The sequence below is a fragment of the Centroberyx gerrardi genome, chromosome 21 (assembly GCF_048128805.1).
Source record: "Centroberyx gerrardi isolate f3 chromosome 21, fCenGer3.hap1.cur.20231027, whole genome shotgun sequence".
Taxonomy (NCBI): domain Eukaryota; kingdom Metazoa; phylum Chordata; class Actinopteri; order Beryciformes; family Berycidae; genus Centroberyx; species Centroberyx gerrardi.
The window spans coordinates 3,893,041-3,911,866 of record NC_136017.1 but is presented as its reverse complement, the minus strand read 5'-3'; the positions used below and the strand labels follow the sequence as shown (position 1 = coordinate 3,911,866).

At 41.6% G+C, this 18,826-nt stretch overlaps 1 protein-coding gene across 1 annotated transcript in view; it reads right to left on the bottom strand.

The window, feature by feature from the left end:
* Window positions 1-18,826, bottom strand: part of drc11 (dynein regulatory complex subunit 11) — a 63,875-nt gene that overhangs the window by 19,029 nt on the left and 26,020 nt on the right. Inside the window, exons 11-14 of the mRNA XM_071910576.2 lie at window positions 8,135-8,241; window positions 6,839-6,937; window positions 2,530-2,597; window positions 2,348-2,430 (exon numbers count right to left, since the gene is read on the bottom strand). Of these exons, the coding sequence (XP_071766677.2) occupies window positions 2,348-2,430; window positions 2,530-2,597; window positions 6,839-6,937; window positions 8,135-8,241 (357 nt within the window). The remainder of the gene's footprint in view (window positions 1-2,347; window positions 2,431-2,529; window positions 2,598-6,838; window positions 6,938-8,134; window positions 8,242-18,826) is intronic.

Below are 18,826 nucleotides of genomic sequence, written 5' to 3'. Positions count from 1 at the left end.
TTTCAATGAAAAATAAACCTCAAAGCGCTACAGAATAAAATATGACTCAAAACAGGTAAAACAAATCAGGAAAGATAATGAGATGCAAAGCAGAAAAGTAAATAATGGCTAAAAACAAAAGCCTTTGGATCAGAGGGTTCATTAGACTCAGCTGTACGGAGACTAAGCAGAGCCCCATAAAGCCACGAGTATAAATCACACCAGCATAGATTTCCTCTAATGAACCTGAGAGATCGATTGTGTCTAATTAGCGGCTTGCCCCCGGCGTCCAGGTACAACACAGTAAATCAAGCCGGGAAGTCATCGGCGGGCAAAACTACTTCTCTCTCTCTGTGTGTGTGTGTGTGTGTGGACAAACTGCACACTGACTGAACCCATGTCTCATTGAAACAGCCTTGAATTATGGTCTAAATCAATTTCCACTGTCGTGACAAATGCGGCACAGCTGTTGCATGAAAAGCATGAAAGCTTTCCCAAACAGTAAGAATTACATACATGGAAGAGCAGCTGTACGATCAGAGGAAGAAGAAGAGGAAGAGGAGGAGGAATAGCGGGAAATGCACAAGGAGAAAATTGGAAAATCACAGAGAGATGATGAAAAATCTGAGACAGTAAATTAGGACAGTGTCTAGAGATGCTGAAGTGATGAAAACAACTGTCTGTGAAAAATATGTCCCCCGCTGGCCTGGCATCAACACATTCACAAAAGTCATACTTGAGTAAACTGCAAACATCTGTCAGTCAGCCAACGGTCAACATGGCTGGAACTGTTTCCAGCCAACAGCAACTCTGTGTTAACGGGTTTGTACATCCAGTTCTGTACTGCTGCAGTGACCTAATACGCCCTGAAGGATCAATAAAGTTAATACGCTCTTATCTGAAACGACAAGGGGAATGAACTACACACTTTCCTTTAAAAAAGAGAACAAAAGCAATGAAAACAACTGATCAAAGGTACTTGGGAACAAGAGAATGTAGCGAGACGAACGGAGATAAACGGAGAGAGGTGGGCAGCGGTGAGGAGAGATGGAAGCTATCCGAAACAGATGGGGGGAAAAGAAAATGAAGAGGTATCAAACATCTTCAAACGTAAGGGAAAGAAGAAGAGAGAGGGAGAGACGGAGAAGACAAATGTTGGCACAAATATGGAAAAAAGTGAGGGAAAGATGGAGAGAGAGAGAGAGAGAGAGATGAAGAAAAACGATGAGACAGCTGAAAAAGAAATAAACAGATCAAGAGGCAAACAGCATGAGTAGAAACTAGCTACTAGTTGCTATGATACAAGGAAACAATTACAACGGGGCTTATGGGAAATGTAGTCTTAATGTGGAGAAACACTAGAACAATACCACTGGGGTGAGATAGAGGCGACCAATCATCTCCAACATTATGTCATTTGTTTGCAGTCATTATACCAAGATATCACAACTAATTTGACAATGATTGCATTGATGATGGTATTGATTTTTAAAAATTCTACTCATAGCACCTTTAAAGTGCTATTCTACTCCATTCTACGGTAAAAAAGAAAACCAGACAAGACACACCAGAGACGATGAGAAAGACAGACAGCTGAAAAAGACGAATAGATAGATAGAGAGACAAGGAGCAGGGGCTTGTGGGATACATGCAGCGATACACGCGTATGTGTTCAGTGTGATTTAGTGAGGTGTCATGGTGACGGGTGGTTTCCCTGCGTTACTGTGCCTGCGAGCGGAGCAGGGAGGACGATTGACTCATAAATCCCAAGCCGTGATGTTAGGGATCTTTGCCTCAGCTGGCCTGGCTGACGGGGGAACACACACACACACACACACACACACACACACACACACACACACACACTGACACGTGGCTGATGGCTTTAGTCATCACATAGGAAGGGCTTCATTCGAAAAATGAGATAAACACTATTTTAAAAACATGACACCTACTCTTACGAAATGATTGCTGGAATCAAAAACTCACTGTGGATCATCATGAAAGTTAAGACCTTTGCTTACAAAATGGTGTCATTTTAGATGATGTAATCAGCTGTATTTATGAAATATTGAGCGATCTTTTTCCAAAATGGAAATCTAGTGTTTTAGAAGCAGCATAGCAGCAGATTCAGAAGCAATAGTACTAGTAGTAGTAGTAGTTGTAGTAGCAGTAATAGTAGTAGAAGTAGTAGTAATAGCACTAGAAGTAGTAATAGAAGCAGTAGTAGTAATAATAGTAGTAGTAATAGTAGTAGTGGTAGTTGTAGCAGTACTTAAACCATGTTGAACCTCTGGAATAATCAAATAATCAAAATGTGTGTGTGTGTGTGTGTGTGTAGGTGTGTGTGTGTGTGTGTGTGTGGTACCAATGTAGTCAGAGATCTTGACATTCATTGGTCGGATCAGGAATCCCTCCAGTATCAGCTCTTCATACAGAGACTCAATGGACCTGAGAGAGAGAGAGAGAGAGGGTTGAGAGACATATGGTTGACATTATGGATGACACACACACACACACACACACACACACACACACACACACACACACCTGTCTGCTGTCAGGTCCCTCTCTTTCTTCTTCTTCTTCTTACTGCTCTTCTTGCTTTTCTTCTTCTTCTAGAAGTAAAACACAGTATACACAGTATTAGTTGGATGCTGGATAGAGAATAGATTTCATCCGACCTGACACACACACACACACACACACACACACACACACACGCACACATACACATACACACAGAAGCAGAAAAGTGACGACAAAATAAAGAATCAGTCAAATTATGTGGATATAATGAATTACTCCCATTGAACACACACGCAGTTGGCACTTATCTGTCTGTCTGTCAGAAAGTGTTTTTCATATTCGATATCTTCTGAGGAATGTCCTCTACTGCAGCCAAACATAATACAGTCTGTTTCAAAACAAACACGGCGTGTCGGCCAGCCGCCGCTCACATCCACCCAGAAGACGACAGGAACACGGAGGGAAGAGGCAACATGTCACCGCACCGCAAAACACCACAGATGACTCCTGACAGCTGCAATAGGACAGTATCACCCAACTGAAATGCATTATGTAATATCACGTAACTGAAATAGGTTCAATCCTGCGTTTTCAGTGAAAGGGGGATGAAGCCTGAATCTTAAACCGGGAGATCCAGGAGAGAAACTGGTAGGTTCAATTCCAAATGGCTAAGAGTACAAACGGAAATTAATAAATAGATACACAGATCTCAATTTTAACAAGGCATGTAAGCCAGTATTGGGTCTTTAAAGTCAAATTTTTCTTAAAACAAGTGAAACAAGTCAGCAATGATGCAATGATACAGGAAGCCCTTGAGCCAATCAGCAACAAGATGTATCACTGATCACTAGTGACTGACGTATCTGAACCGATCACTAGTGACTGATGTATCTGAACCGATCACTACTGACTGACGTATCTGAACCGATCACTAGTGACTGACGTATCTGAACCGATCACTAGTGACTGACGTATCTGAACCGATCACTAGTGACTGACGTATCTGAACCGATCACTACTGACTGACGTATCTGAACCGATCACTATAGTGACTGATGTAACTGAACCGATCACTAGTGACTGACGTATCTGAACCGATCACTATAGTGACTGATGTAACTGAACCGATCACTAGTGACTGACGTATCCGACCGCTCTGACGTTGCTTCAGTCACACTGATGCTGCAGCCAGTCAGCCTCTACATCCATGATTAGCAGACATTTACCAACTGACCCAATATCGTCTTTGCAAAGACGGGGGGTGATTTCAACAAATCTATTCTGCCGAAAGGTCAATGAAAAACCGTCGCACGAATGGTACAAACTTTCGTCCCACCCACAAAAGCGCCGATTGGCTCGATTGTGCGTGAACAAGCCGTTGACGAGGGAAACACCAGACTCTCTGAATCACTCAACAAAATCTGAAAAGTGGGCGGGACGCGATTCAGGAGTCTAGTTAGAGCCTTGACCTTTAATTATAGCGCCCCCATCAGGCCAGTCAGTGCAATGTTTTTAAAACTCCACAACACAGAGCCAAAATGCATCTTCCCTCTAAATTTCATCAAAATCGTACCGGTGATGTCTGAGATATCACATTGGAATTGCAAAAAAATGTAGGGGGGTTGAATCATAGACTGTAAAAAATAAGGACTGAATACTTTATGAGGCAACTGTATTTGTTGTATTTGTTAAAGTAAGTGTATGAAAAGTTTATCCATGCTCCTAATGGGTTTAAAATCTGATTACAATGCATTGCAATGCATTTCAAGTGGTCTTCTTTTTCTTCCTCTTCTTCCTCTTCTTCATAATATTATCATATGTGCAGACTTGGGAAACCCCAGATTCACAGCAGCAAGCCACAGTGATCCAAACAGAACACTGTGATCAGATCGAGCCGGCAGAGCTGAGTCACCGTTTCTGGAGCGAACGCCGCGCTCCTTTGGCTGTTTTCACACTAACAGAGACAGTTGAGTAACGCAGTACTTTCACCACCCGACCTCTAATACACCCTGCAGCTGGGCGTGTTGCCTCGCTGCGATGATTAGACGGGTGAAGAAGAGTCTCTGGAGGAAACTTTTGTTCCAATGAGGAAAATATTTCCAAAGTCCCGCCTCTCTGCAGGAATTTCGGTAATGTCTTTGTTTGGTTAAAGTGAACAGCTCCGTAATAAATCATTTTTATGATTGAGGGTTGATCTTGCATTTAAGATAAGATGAAACTTGAATGATTCCTGTGGGGAAATTGGGTTGGGTTGGAAAATAGTAACAGCATAGAGCAGAGTATAAATAAGAATAAAACAAATGGGGGAAATTACAAACACAGCTGACAATTCCTTTCCATAAGAAAGTGAAAGTATGAAATAATAATGATCTGCAGCATTATGAGGGTGTGTAAAATCCCAGCAGAACATACTCATACCAAAAAAAAAGAATGAAAATATGTAAATGAAATATACAAAATAAAACATATACACAATTGTATCTCGTTGATTTGATTTGATTTGAGTGTTATGCACTCTAGATGAAGTTTGTCCCATAGAATCCACCTTTTCTGAAACTTATCTCTAGTCGTTCATCATCATCTAATCAAAATAAATCAGCAGAAAGCAGCTTGTTCTCCTGTTGGACGCACTGTGAGTCGCTCTGGGAAGACACGTGAGCTAAATGACTAAAATGTGAAAATGTAAATATGTAACATTGCACTGACATCCTATATGAGGACAGGCAAGTCACAGGCTGAGACTGTCAAGCAGTTGAGGTGAGATATTTTGGCTGAGACACAGGGAAACACACCAGGCTTCTCTACATGTGAAGACATGAAGACAGGAAACGCTTCATCCATATGTATGATGTGATGGAGACACAAAGCCTGGCAAGTGTCTAAAACAGATAGAAGGCATTATCCATCCAGCCAAAGGTGGATAATAGCAGATTTGGGGTTTTAGTTATATAAACATCTCTCAGAGGCAGAAATAATCTCATTGGTTGAGTTACACCTCAGTGGGCGGAGCCAAAGAACCACAGTTTTCCTGGCTAAGTAACTTCAGACTGAAGCTCAGTGAAAAAGACAAGAGGTAAGAGAGGAGGAAGCTAATATTATGAAGCCTAGCGCTCTGCTGCTAACTGAAAAAATACAATCTAGCGGTACTAAGTTATCTAGGTTAGCTAGTTAGCTAGCTGAGCTTCAAGTTCAAACTAGCCATACTAACCTATAGCTATCTAGATAAGATAGTTAGCTAGCTGCTGAGCTTCCAACGTCATGATGCCATGGTCATGAACGAATGAAACAAAATTTATATTTTGCTAAGTTTAGCAAGTTAGCTAACTTGAGTAGTGCTCTGAAAAACTGTATTCTTTGGCTCCACCCACTGAGGTTTAACTCAACCAATGAGAAATGTTTGTAGGACTAAAACTCCAATCTGCTGGGTAACAACTACTTATGTCTTCTCTAGTTACTGTGCTAGAATCCTTTTTTAGAAGAACACTTCTACTCCTACTTCTACTTGGAAAAGTGCTATTTTTAAACACAAAAATGATTGAATGAGGTGATGAGATGATTTTTGGGACTGCCCAGTTTAGATCACCGAGGTCATTTCCAACACATAATCCTCCATGGAATCAATATTCTGTTTAATAAGCTCTGGGCCGGTGCATATGGAAGCTTTTAATGTTCACTGTGAAGCCTTCATCCCTACTGAGGAGCAGGTGAACATCTGAGTCACATTAACTTCTTTCCCCTCCATCTGATTTATCCAGACTGCTTTTGATGAATTCATAGGAGCTTGAAAACCAGACCTGGGTCAAACAGTACTTGTGGGTCATTCTTAGCGTTTGTTTTAACCTGTATGTAGCACCAGATGGGCGGGGTTTACCGCATCAGGGCAGTACAAATAGTGTCGAGTTGTCAATCACAGTTTAGAGAAAGAAAAAACTAAAAATGTAGAGTAAAAGGTTGTGGATTGAACGATTGTATTGAATTAACTGTCAAATACTTTACTGTGATTGTCTAAACTTTGCAGCACAGATTGTTTTATGTGGTAAACTCCTCCCATCTGGCACTCCAAGAAAGTTAAAACAAACGTTAACAATTGACATTGTATATCCATCTTGGAAAAAAAACAAAAACATTTGAAATTCATCAGTCATTACGTCAAAAACAGATGATTTTATCCTCAAACACATAAATATTTTGTAACTTAAGGTCTTAAGATGACTCATAACTTTAATATGCTTCACTTTCCTACCAGCAATCACTTTATGAGAGTGTCATTGTTTTCAAACGGTTGAAACTTTTCACTTATTTCCAAACTGACCATTGGCAGATCATCTACCTTCTTGCTGCCTTTCTTGGCCTTCTTCTTCTTCTTCCCTTTGTCGCGGTCGACGACCAGCTTGAGGCTCCTCAGCTCCTGTCTCATCAGCTCGTCCACCTCGGAGGAAGAGATTAAACACGCTCAGCTTTTAGCCTTCAGCTCATCAGCGCAAATCACTCACAGATGGGAGACGAGGGGCTTGGCACGCAGCGGACGGCCTGAACAGATCTGAACACCAGCCTGCATGGTGGAAGCCTGAGGGTTACACTGTAAAAAATGGCAAGTTTAGCAAGTATTTTGGCATTTGTTCAGATCGGATTTTGACGAAACTTGGGGAAATGATGCTTCTCACCACTGTGTTTTGGCAGTTTTTTAAAATTACACTGATTGGCCAAAGGGGGGCGCTACAAGTACAAGTCAAAACAAGGTGATGTATTTGTTACTGATTGGCCAACAGGGGGACTGCATCATTTGTGGGGGACGAAATGTTTAACGTTGTCTTTTATCTTGTTGTATCCAAACTTTTCAAGCTTATTTCAGGATATTTTCAGTCAGATAATTTTGCAGGTTTAAATAAAATTCCCATTTTTTTTTGTTTTTGGTATGGGTGAAACTGTATTAGAACAGTCTTAGAAGTTTGCTGTTTCAAGATTTTATGAATTTTTTAAATGATTTTTTGAGAATAGTCATATTTAGTCTACATGTATTAAGTGAAATTCCTTAAAACCAGCAGAAGTTATCTTCCAGTGCAGAACGACACTCTCTCCAACAATAGCCTGAAAAGTCTGGATGCAAGATAAAAAAAGATAAAATCTTGTTATTTTTTGCAGTGTAAATGGAGGTTCATCTGAATCGTCTCCAGAGAACTGCTTCCAATTTAGGCTTATTAGACTCAGTGCGATAAGCGATGTATTTCTTTGTGTGTCCCTCTGATACAGATACATGAACAGATTTCACCAGAGGGCTCACACTGTAAAAAATGACAAGCTTGGCAAGAAATTTCAGCTTGTATCCAGATTTATCGAGTAATTTCAGGATAAACTATACAACTGGTGTGAGATGGAGGCTACCAATCGTTTCATCTGTTTACGGTAATTATATCAAAGTGTCAATTAATTTGGAAATTATATATTGATGAGTACAAATGCAACATATAGCATCTTTAACAGAAAATGTGAAATTAAGGAAACAGCATAATTTAGCCAAGATTCCCTCTCAAACACAAAGAAGTGTGGTTGCAATGTCATCATACAGTCATCTCTCTGTGTGTGTGTGTGTGTGTGTGTGTGTGTGTGTGTGTGTGTGCGCCCTCACCTGAACCCTGACCTCCTCCTCCACCTCCAGCCTCTTCTCCTCTCGAACCAGCTGAGCGTCGAAACGCTGCAGGAAGTTCTGGCTCTCGTCACGGCTCCGCCACACGTCTACACACACACACACACACACACGCACACACACACACACACACACACACACACACACACAGAGGAAAAAAAATGTCTTTCATGAATGACAACAAGGATGAGGAAGTGAATTGGGAAGTGGCGAAGCGGCAGATGTGTGTGGAATGCTGTTTTCCCAGGACAAGAGAGGAAGAGAAAGAGTGGGAAGAGAGAGAGAGAGAGAGAGATAAGTGGTGAAGATGGAGGAGAGGGAGAAGAGGGTAAGGTATAGAGAGAAAGAAACAAGATAAGAGAGAGAGGGAGAGAGAAAGAGACAAGAAGAGATGAGAGAAAGAGAAAGGAAGAGATAGGAAGGAAGAGAGAGAAAGGGAGAGAGAAAGGAGAGGTGAGAGAGATGGAGAGGAAGAGCGGAGGAGAAGAATGAGAGGAAGAGAGTGAAAGAGAGAGGAAGGCAGAGGGAAGCGGAGAGAAAGAGGGAGAGATGGGGAAAGAGAGAGGAAGAGGAGGAGAAAGAAAGGAAGAGAGAGGGAGAAGTAGAGAGAAAAGGGGAGAGAAATCATAACAAATGGAGGGAGAGAGAGAGAGAAAGGAAGGCAGAGCGAGGCGGAGACAAAGACAGGGAAGTAGAGAACGATAGAGAGAAAGAGAGGGAGAGAGTAGAAGGGTAGAAGAGGAAGAAGAGAAAGAGGAATAATGATGAGATGAGGAAATAGAGAGGAAGAGAGAGAAAAAGCAACAGCTAGAGAGAGAGAGGGGAATGAGGGAGGAAGAAGAGAAATAATGAGAAAGCGAGAGAGGGAAAGAGAAAGCGAGCGAGAGAGCAGGTGGAGGAGGTGGTAGGTGAGTAACACAGAGGTACATTGTGTTGTCTGAGTGGCTCTCAGGAGCTACTTCCTGCCTGGAAACCTCCACTTCCTGTCTGGAAAGCTCCACTTCCTGCCTGGAAAGCTCCACTTCCTGCCTGGAAGCCGGCGGACAGCAGGTAGATGCAGCAGGTGGTGAGATCAGACCAGATCAGATCTCCCATGACAAAACAGCAGCTCAGGCCAGCTGAGAGCCTGAAGTGTCCCCATCTGACCCCAGTTTGGCTTCAACTCAATGGGAATTTTTCATCGTTATAATCTCATTATAAAGATTAGATTTGATGTCGTCTCATTGCTGTGCATCCACACTTTTGTGCATCCAGGACTTTTTCCAGCAATAAATAGACTTTATCCATCTGGACCAGAGGTTACACAAGACCAACTGACAGTATTACAGACGGTCTCATAGACCGCTATTGAAATTTTTGACAAGGTAGAAACAAAGTCTGCTAACTATCCAGCTAACGTTAGCCAACACGTCTTCAGTGCCGCTTACTAGTTAGCACCAGTTAGCATACTAGCTAGTTCATATACTAGCCAGTTAGCATACTAGCTAGCCAGCATACTAGCCGACCCAAAGAGCTTAGCCTACAGTTAAAGTCATCAGAAGCCCGTTCCTGCCTCATCTCATTACAAAAGTTACAGTCATCGAAAGTCAAATGACGGGGGAAGACATTTCTATTGAGGTGGGAAGTGTTTACTGGTGAGCGACAATGGCTGCTACACCTGCTCTGATGATATAACTGATAATATAATACTTCTGTGGTTGTTTGGTTGAAGTCCGAACATCATATCAAATGATGTTGTGGAAGGGTGTAGCATGGGCCAAGGAAGAACCCATTAAATTTTGGAGCGGATCCGGATCCGAACCTTGGTGGAGGTCTGCGCTCTCCGAGTGCCCTTCTATAGTTAAAATGTGATTTTGTTTGATTGCTGAAATCCTTCCTAATGGATAAGAGATCAGACTCCAAAATTACAGATCTCCATTCACATATTGTTGTCACGCCAACATGTGAGCTCGACCACTTTCAGATCTGGTTTTGAAGAACCGATAGCAGTGTGAGAAAAGATTGTTGTTTGTGCATCCAGGCCGTCACTAAATGCATTCTGGTGTGATCAGATAATGAAAATCACATTGAAATGATAAGTTTAACTGTGGCCTTTCTCTATTTTCAGATGACCTCTCTCTTCAAATACACACTGCAAAAGATATCCATCATATTTCTTACTATTCTGAAAACAAGTGAAAAATTCTGCCATCAGGTTGAGATAATTCCACTTTTCTTTCCAATACAGTGTCAGTATAATGGAACAAGGCACCAGTGTTAAGAAGATCACACATTATTTCAGAAAATTCTTGAAACAACTTATAAACAAGTTGTATTATCTCATCCCGCTGAGAAATGTTTTCACTTGTTTTAAAAAAAAAATAAGATTATAATACTCAATTCTACTTTAAACGACTTATAGGATGAATATTTTTTGCAGTGCAGCTTCCAAGACAGGTAATGCCATTCCTCAAACAGTATTGTTTATTACAGAGTTAAACGAAAACGAGGTTAGCTTATTATTATTTCCCAGCTGATTTTCATTTTTTCACTTTTGAGTCCCATAAATCCTCTGCTTGTTCTGAGCAGCGGCCGATTCCTCCTGCCTTCAAGTTCAGCCAGGAGTCAAAGGTCGGGGGTTTTAACCGGCCGGCACCTCCAAAAAACACCAGCGTCTGTCTTTGAAATGGGATCTGCTCCTTAGGTCGCGGGGTCAACCTCTCCTCCACAAGCCCCCCCCCTCCTCCCTCCCCCCACCCCGCTTTTGTCGAAATCCCCCCTTTTCAAAACGTCCCGCAGGCAATCCGAGAGCTATAATTACCTTTTCTCTCCTCTGTCTCCACTGTTTTCCCCCCAAACTCGGCCTGTTTGTTTAAATAAGGCGTCTATTCTAGTCGAGTGAAGGCAAAGCAGCTGAGAGAGTATTGGAGCCGGTGATCCGAAGCAGAGGTCGGGCTTATCGGGTCACGTTTACTGGCTTTTAAATGCACTAAATGAACTCTAGCTCATGCAGACGGAAAGACACACACACTAGAAAAAGGTAAACTTAGCAGCTATGTGGGGTTTTTGTGCGAGGAGCCTTACAGCTACAATGTAAAATGCTTTTTAATGTAGAACCGTTCTCTCCAAAATGCCTGCAGGGTTCTTCTTAGAGACTTTTATGCAGAGGAAAGTAGAAGTGAGGGATTTCTTTCCAAAATGCTATATGTCTAACTGCTACATATGCATAAATGTTATATAATTTCAGATAAAATGTTGCTCCCTAAAATTCACCACTTCACAATATTTTCAGGTACAACATTAGTTCTGTTTTACCGGTTAATATTTGCCAGTTAATATTTCAAAAACAGATCTGATTCTATTCTCAAATACAATATAGTATTTTGAAAGCAAACATGTTAAGTTGACTATGAGTGTAATATGTAATAGTGTATAATAGTGCAATTATATGTATAATAGTGCAGTATAATAGCAATGGGCAGCAGATAATACGATACTTATACGATACAATAATGATAATACTTACTTACTCAGTTGGCACATAAGAATATTATCAAGTGTATATCTTTGTTTTCGTCTTCGGATGAAAGCATGAAATATGAAAAACATTAGCTGACACTAAAGAGCAATAACAACTTTCCCCCAAACTAATCAATTCTTGAAAAACTATTTAATTTTTTCTCTGGATGTGTTTTTTCTTTTTTGACGAATTGTATTTTTGTGGCATTTGAAAACTTTCCAAATTCTGCTTGACAGTTGGATGGAAACAGCTTGTGTCAGCAGGCGTCCGCCCTGCTGAAGTGTCTCTGAGCAAGACACTGAACCACTACCAGCTCCAGACCCTGACCTCTGACCTCTGACCTCCCTGAGGAGGGGGAAGAGAAAAGAACATTTGTCCTCTGGGAGACCAATAGACTTTCAAAAAAAACCCATCATGTGTTTTACTTCCATGCAAGCAATACTTTTGTAAGAGCATGCAGCGCTTATATTCTCTTATTTTGGAATGAAACTCTTTAAAAATAAAAGTATTTGTTGCCTTTAATCCCTCCTGATCCCAGAAGGGCCCCCGAACACATGGACCCCCCAAAACTAATGTCACTACACGACTCCAATTTCATGGTTCTTGCTTTGGATCTGAACCCCAGACCTTCTCATAGTCACTTTGATGTCTTTACCAACTATGCATTTTACATTTACGTATCAAACTAATCGCTTTCCACAGTAAAAATTCACCATATGACAGATCAATACTGAATATGAACCGGCTATAATTAAGATATTCCACTGAGTTTCACTCCTGATGATGATTTGCCTGACAGACTCCATTAGTGACTGAAACATCACACTTTTACCCATCTCTACTATAAGGCAGATGATGAGGTCAGATGAACAGATTATCACCATTTAACAAATGTTTCTGTGAATGTTTCAGGAAAATGAACGTGTGGAGGAGCTTCACTGTGTTTTTCTCCTGATGGAAAAAGCTCTCAGCAGAATTGGACCATTAAACTCTGTCCTACTTTTGTTTTCCAAAACAAGATTGGTACGACGAGAAAAGTAGAAGCAGATATATACGTCATAAACGCTTCATTTCTAAGAAACGGTGACGAACGAAAAGTGAAACATCAATTTTCACTTGTGTCGAGAAAAGGAAAACTTCCCTCCCACCGCTCTCCTTCGCACTTATCTTCATTTCTTTTTTTAGCACCTCCGTCACAGGAATGTCGTCAAGCCGCTGTGACTCTGACCTTTGACCTCCTCACTATTACTTGCTTGAAATGAGGGAGATCTAGGAACTGAAGCTCATTCTGCCGTTGCTCTCATTGTACGTCGCTCCGGATCAGAGGGTTAGGGGTCGGCTGAATGTCTACAGTGTTAAAAAGAGAGACCACACACAGGTTAAACCCTTCCCTGCCTCATACTGTACTGAAGCACCTGGACTGTGAAGAGACGAGCGCTTCAGTCAGCAGCTCTTCATTTACCAAGGTCACGCTTTGGTTCTGCTGCTTTCTGTTAGCTTTCAACAAATGTGACTTTTTTTTCCCAGGAGAATGTAACTTGTTTCAGGACATTTTCTTGGTAAAAGTGAAATTGTCTTGGAGAAAGTTTCTTGTTTCCAGATTTTCTTCATTGTTTTATGATGATTTCTTGAAAGAAGAAGTCATATTGGCATGAATCAAGTGAAATTTCAGCAAGATTATCTGCCAGTGCAGTGAGAGAATTTGACTAAAAATATCATGAAATAAGCTGATAGGTCTGGAAACAAGATAAAATCACTTGACAACTTCTAATTTTTTGCAGTGTAACAATTATTTTCATTTTTCTGATGAATCTATTAATCATTTAGTCTATAAAATGTCAAAAATAATGCCCATCACAAGTTCCCAGAGCCCAAACTGATTCTTAAATTGCTTCCTTAGTCTGACCAGCAGCCAAAAAAACTAAAATATACATTTTATAATGATATAAAACGGAGAAAAGCAGCAAATCTTAGCATTTGTGAAGCTGCAACCAGAAATTGTTTGGTATTTTTACTTGACAAAGCGCTAAAACGAATAAACGCCTCTCAAAGTTATAATTGATTAATTTTCTGTCGATCGACTAAGATCGTTTCAGCACTAAAACACACAACTGTGATTCTGGGATTTTTTCTGGAAAGTTTACATCGTCAGTTACATGTTGAGTGAGTTTCGTGACACTTAAAACCCTTGAAACCGGTTAAAAACCCACTGTATGATTTCAAAAACGCATGAGAAGATGAGAAAATCAGCATTCCTCTTCCTTCTTGCAGATACGGCGGCAGCATGTGAGGTATTTGTATGCAGGAACATGCTTTTTGAACTGGACTCCCTCCTCTTTGTTTTTTCTTTCCCTATGCCTGCTCAGTCTGGGAAAAAAGACGTGTTTTGTTCCTGCGAAGCAAAGCGGCCGGCAGGAAGAGTGATTCTGGGTAACAAGCGCTTCCTACTGCACGCTCCCCTGGCCAGGAAATTGAAAATTAAATCCATGGGTCGCATCCAGCCGCTGCTCCGTGACGCTGGCACAGGAAAGTCCCAGGGTTTGTCTGATGCCCCGGCCCAGCTGGGAGGGATGGGGGGGGGGGAGGGGAGGGGGAGGAGGGGAGGGGGAGGAGGGGAGGGGGGGGAGGAGGGGAGGGGGGGGGGGGAGGGGGGGGGGGGGGACAACACATAATAATAACAGCAGGAGAGGCAAACAAAGCATTAACCGCGTCCAAAATAACCGGACGGAGTGCCGCACAATGCCTCGCTTCAAGGTGGGAAACGCTCAAAGGGAAACCTGCATGTTTCCAGTTGGGTACATCTGTCTGCTGCTTTTTCACATGATGCTGCTTTATTGGCCGGGTCTCAAGATATTTTAATCTTGATGTATTTTATCGGCATTAAAAAAATCCAAAATCCAAAATAAAATAGGTGAAATAAGCACAAGTCTTTTTGCTTTTTCTTGTTTCTTGTGCGCGGACCATTTTCTGTTGAATCTTGATGGGACTAGCTGGTTAAAGGTTAAATAAAATGTATTTTTACATTAATAATAAAATGTATTTTAGTTTTTCTTCACCAGACACTTCACTTTCTACTTTGTCTAACTTTCAGTTTCCCTAAAAATGTCTTGTTAGCATGCTGTGAGGCCCACACTGAACCAAAGGGTGCTACTGTGGCTAGCTTGTGGCTACGAGAACCCATTGCTTTGAAGGAGGAATGCTAACAATGCTAACAAGAATGCTTGATTCATTTAAACTTTATTGAACACTAGAAAGGTCAGTGGATTTTGGGAGTCTAAGAGAGGTCAAACAAGCCATGAATTGAAAGAAGTAAATATACTTGTAATGACGATTTCCTTATGTGACATTAAAGATAAAGTCTAGGAAAGTCATGGAGGGACATTTTGAAGGCCAAGATATTTCAATTTTGTAGAAAATTCAAATTCAAAACAGTTGTCAATTGACTGTGGCTTGGTTAAAAATGTAATTTTCAAGAGACCTGGCTAAGAAAACAGCATTATGCCAAACATAAGCTATGATTCAGCATATGAGGATTTTAAGGGCCAAGTCTTAAGAGATGAAGCCTAAATATCAACAAACAACATTTCAAAACGTCAAGAAATTCCTTTCCGTCTGAGCAACCTGAATTTCACCTGCTGCTTGTTTTCCTAATGGATCCATCTCTCTTCGTAATTTACCACAGTGGAAATAACTCTTTCACTTTCTGTGTTATCCTTCGTAATGCTGATTGATTATCAATCTTGACTATTCACGTCGATTTCCAACGTGTTTTAAAAACCGTCCGGTACACGACACTGAACTAACCTCTCCATCTCACGGAGCGACCCTGGCTGTCAGCGGGGTTCTGCACGTAGTTCGGGCTTCACTTTCACGCTTCATTACGTCCAAATAAACCCCAACGAGCAATCATCTTCCAATTACAGACATCCGGTGAAGCGGCGTGTGACGCTGTGTGGGACCGAGCCGTCCGACAGACAGATGTTTGTTTTCAGTCAGCGCTTTGACAGACTGGATGTTATACACCGACTTCCATCCTCTCGGTGTAATTAGGAATCTTCGCATATCCTTCTGAGACGAACACACGTGTACAGGCTTCAGCAGAGGGGTCAGAGGTCAGCGGGCGGCAGGAGCATCGCCCATGTAGAAGGCAGGGGTTTGGTGTCTCTCCAGTCATTCAGTCTCATATTCAGCCTTCAGATCTTATTGTTCTTAAACCAAGAGAAACATTCTGCAGTGAGGAGAGATAACTCCACTTGTTTCCAATGCAGCTTCACTTGTTTCAGGAGTTTTCTAGAAATGAGTGTCAGTCTGTTGAAACCAGTCAGAATAAGGCAGATCACTGCACTGCTGTCAAGAAAATGACTCTTGATTCTACTAAATTCTTCAAACTAGTTGATTTGCATTGGAAACAAGTGAAATTATCAAACCTCACTGGCAGATTTTATCACTTGTTTGAAGAAAATTACAACTTTAGGACTCAATAATCGACTAAATGACTTGTTAAGATGGAGGTTTTTTTGCAGCGTGTGACTCAGATCTGACATTTTCTAATCAGCGTTAACAGAATGGAGTCACATTTTTTCAATTCCCGTCTGGACCACATGGATATATGATACAAAATCAGATCCTGAGGCATGCGACCTACATGAGACTCGTGTTTGAAAGCTCAAATCAGAATCTGTCAGCGTCACCATGACAATAAGTAAATCTTACATCATTCACCTGAGACGACCGTCATCTGAGCCATGCGTTGGTTTGGAAGACAGCGAGACACGACAGTGGAAAAAAAGACAAAAACTTGACTGGTATTTCGGGAGAGACGTCTCAATTCATTCAAAATTCCCAAAAATTCCAAAAATGTTAAAACAAGCAGGAGCAGTGGAGGAACAAAAACAGATGTGACGTCTTTTTGACATCACTGTCAGTCCATATTGGTGTCAGATATGGGTTACATCCTAGAATAGTTATGAACAGTCATCCAAAAAAAATTAGATATGATCAATGTGGAAAAACAGGCATAACGTGGGAGAAAGTTTTTTGTTTTTCCTAGATTATATAGGTATGCATTCAGAACTTTAAAATGGTATGTGTCACATAATTCAGCCTTCATGCTGGAACTGAGCATGGAGGAATGAAGTTGCGCGATGTGAACGAAGCCTTAGGATGTTTTCCCAACTATTTTGTTTAGAGCAGTTATTTCACTTGGACCAAAACAATCCAATCGAGACCTCATTGAGAGGGCGGTGTCGGTACGTTTCTACGTTTGCGGGGATCGAACCTGTGATCTTTAATTGACGCAAAGATGAGTCGACCCACCAGGATTCCCTGCTGCCTTAGTAAAAACTTGGGAGTTTTATCTCTGTTAGTGAAAAAGCCTTGTGATTCAAGTAGGTGAAAAGAGGGGAAAGGTGGGAAGGAAAAGTAGAAGAACGAGCAGCTGCGTTGCGTTATTCCGCTCCAACATTAACGTCCGCGAAACACATTAATACCAGACGAGAAGCGGAGAGAGGAGAGGTCAGGCGCTTGTTAAAAACTACAAATCAATCACTCCTTTTCATATGAGCAGTCCAGACCTAACGAGCTGCACCCTGAGAGCGTGGCGAGGCGAGGCGAGGCGAGCGGCATGCGGCCCGCGATGGACATTCCTGAGGCGAGGCGGCGGTCTGGTCTTCATTAACCGCTCAAAGACTTGTTTCTTTTTCGGGGCCGTAACCTGAAGCCCCCGTGTTGCGGCGCTTGACATTGGCGGGGCGAATTATAACCGAGAGAGAATTAAACAGCTTTGACCGGCCGGGTAATTGCTTCCTGCGAACTCACAGCTGCGGTGTTGGTTGTTTTTCTTCACGCCCACTCCCAGCCGGTCTGAGCTGAATTAAAGGTGATGCGGGGCGGGGGAGGAGGGGGGGGGGGACAGATGCCGTGTCACTGTCGGTAACAGGCCGTTAATGTGTGACTCTAGTCTGACTGATTGTGGGCGGGGCCAGAGGCTCAGATTGCAGCTATGTAGCGCTCTGCAGCTACAAAGATTTGAACACGCAAATCAGGTATATTTGCTGCTCTGGTATTTCCTGTCATTATGTTGCATTGTTTTAATGGGTTAATATAGCTAGATGGCAATTGCTAATTAGGTAACATTAATTGAAAATTTACAAAAAAATCAATAAAATGACTTCAAAGGTTATCATCGACCTCAACGATGGATGCAACCGTTCCTCAGGCATCGTTTGTGGGACGTTTATTCCTGCAGTCTTTCAAATAAAAGCTGTAGAGAAGCTTTGAACGGCTGGAATCAACTTCTCCTCCACTTTACACTTGCCAGGCAGAACTATTGTTCATGAAGTCACATCAGCAGGGAAACAAGGAAGCACGGACCTATGATTGGCTGACGGCCGATGAGTGTGAAAAGTTCAGTTGTGGCCGACTTTTCTCGGTCAACAAGCTTGTTTCCCTGCTCGCTCAGCTCTGCAGGAGATGAAAGCACTTCTGGTGACTTGTTGATCATATTACTTGCAGTGTGAAAGCTGGGTAACAGAATGTTTCTCAATTAATGTTGAGAACTAAACTGAGTATTGGGTCGAATACCCCATCCAGGGTACAGCACAAGATTCTATATATGAACCTGGGTTGGGCTCAAATCACTGTCACTTCACTCAGTTAAAAAAATGTAAAATGCATATCTAAAATTCATAATAATCGCAATGTTAAATGCATATTAATAATGAATCAGCATGCATTGTCAGTGTGAAGGACTCATTTCCAAAATTCATCTCGTAGATTCAGTTTCTAAAAGTGTTATCATTCTGTTAAAGCAGAGGTCTGCAGTTTGGATGAACAAGGTCGAACTGTACATACACCATTTTATTTCTGCTGTTAGCTAAAAACTAAATGACTCAAATATTAGTATATTTCTTTCTCCTGCTTGAATTGAAAGTTTACATGTTGATTTATGCCATGAGTGAGTTTCATTACATTTGGGCTCATGAAACCAGGCAAAACTCCACTGTATGACTTCAAAAGTACATGAGCATCAATACGAAAAAACAAGATTTACTTATTTCTCGAAGAATTAACTTTTTGGAGATCCATGTTTTCTATCAGACAATCTAAGTGTTTTAATTCATCGTTTGTGATCAGAGTGGGAAGTCTCTGTTCTGCAGCAGGATGTTAAAGTGATT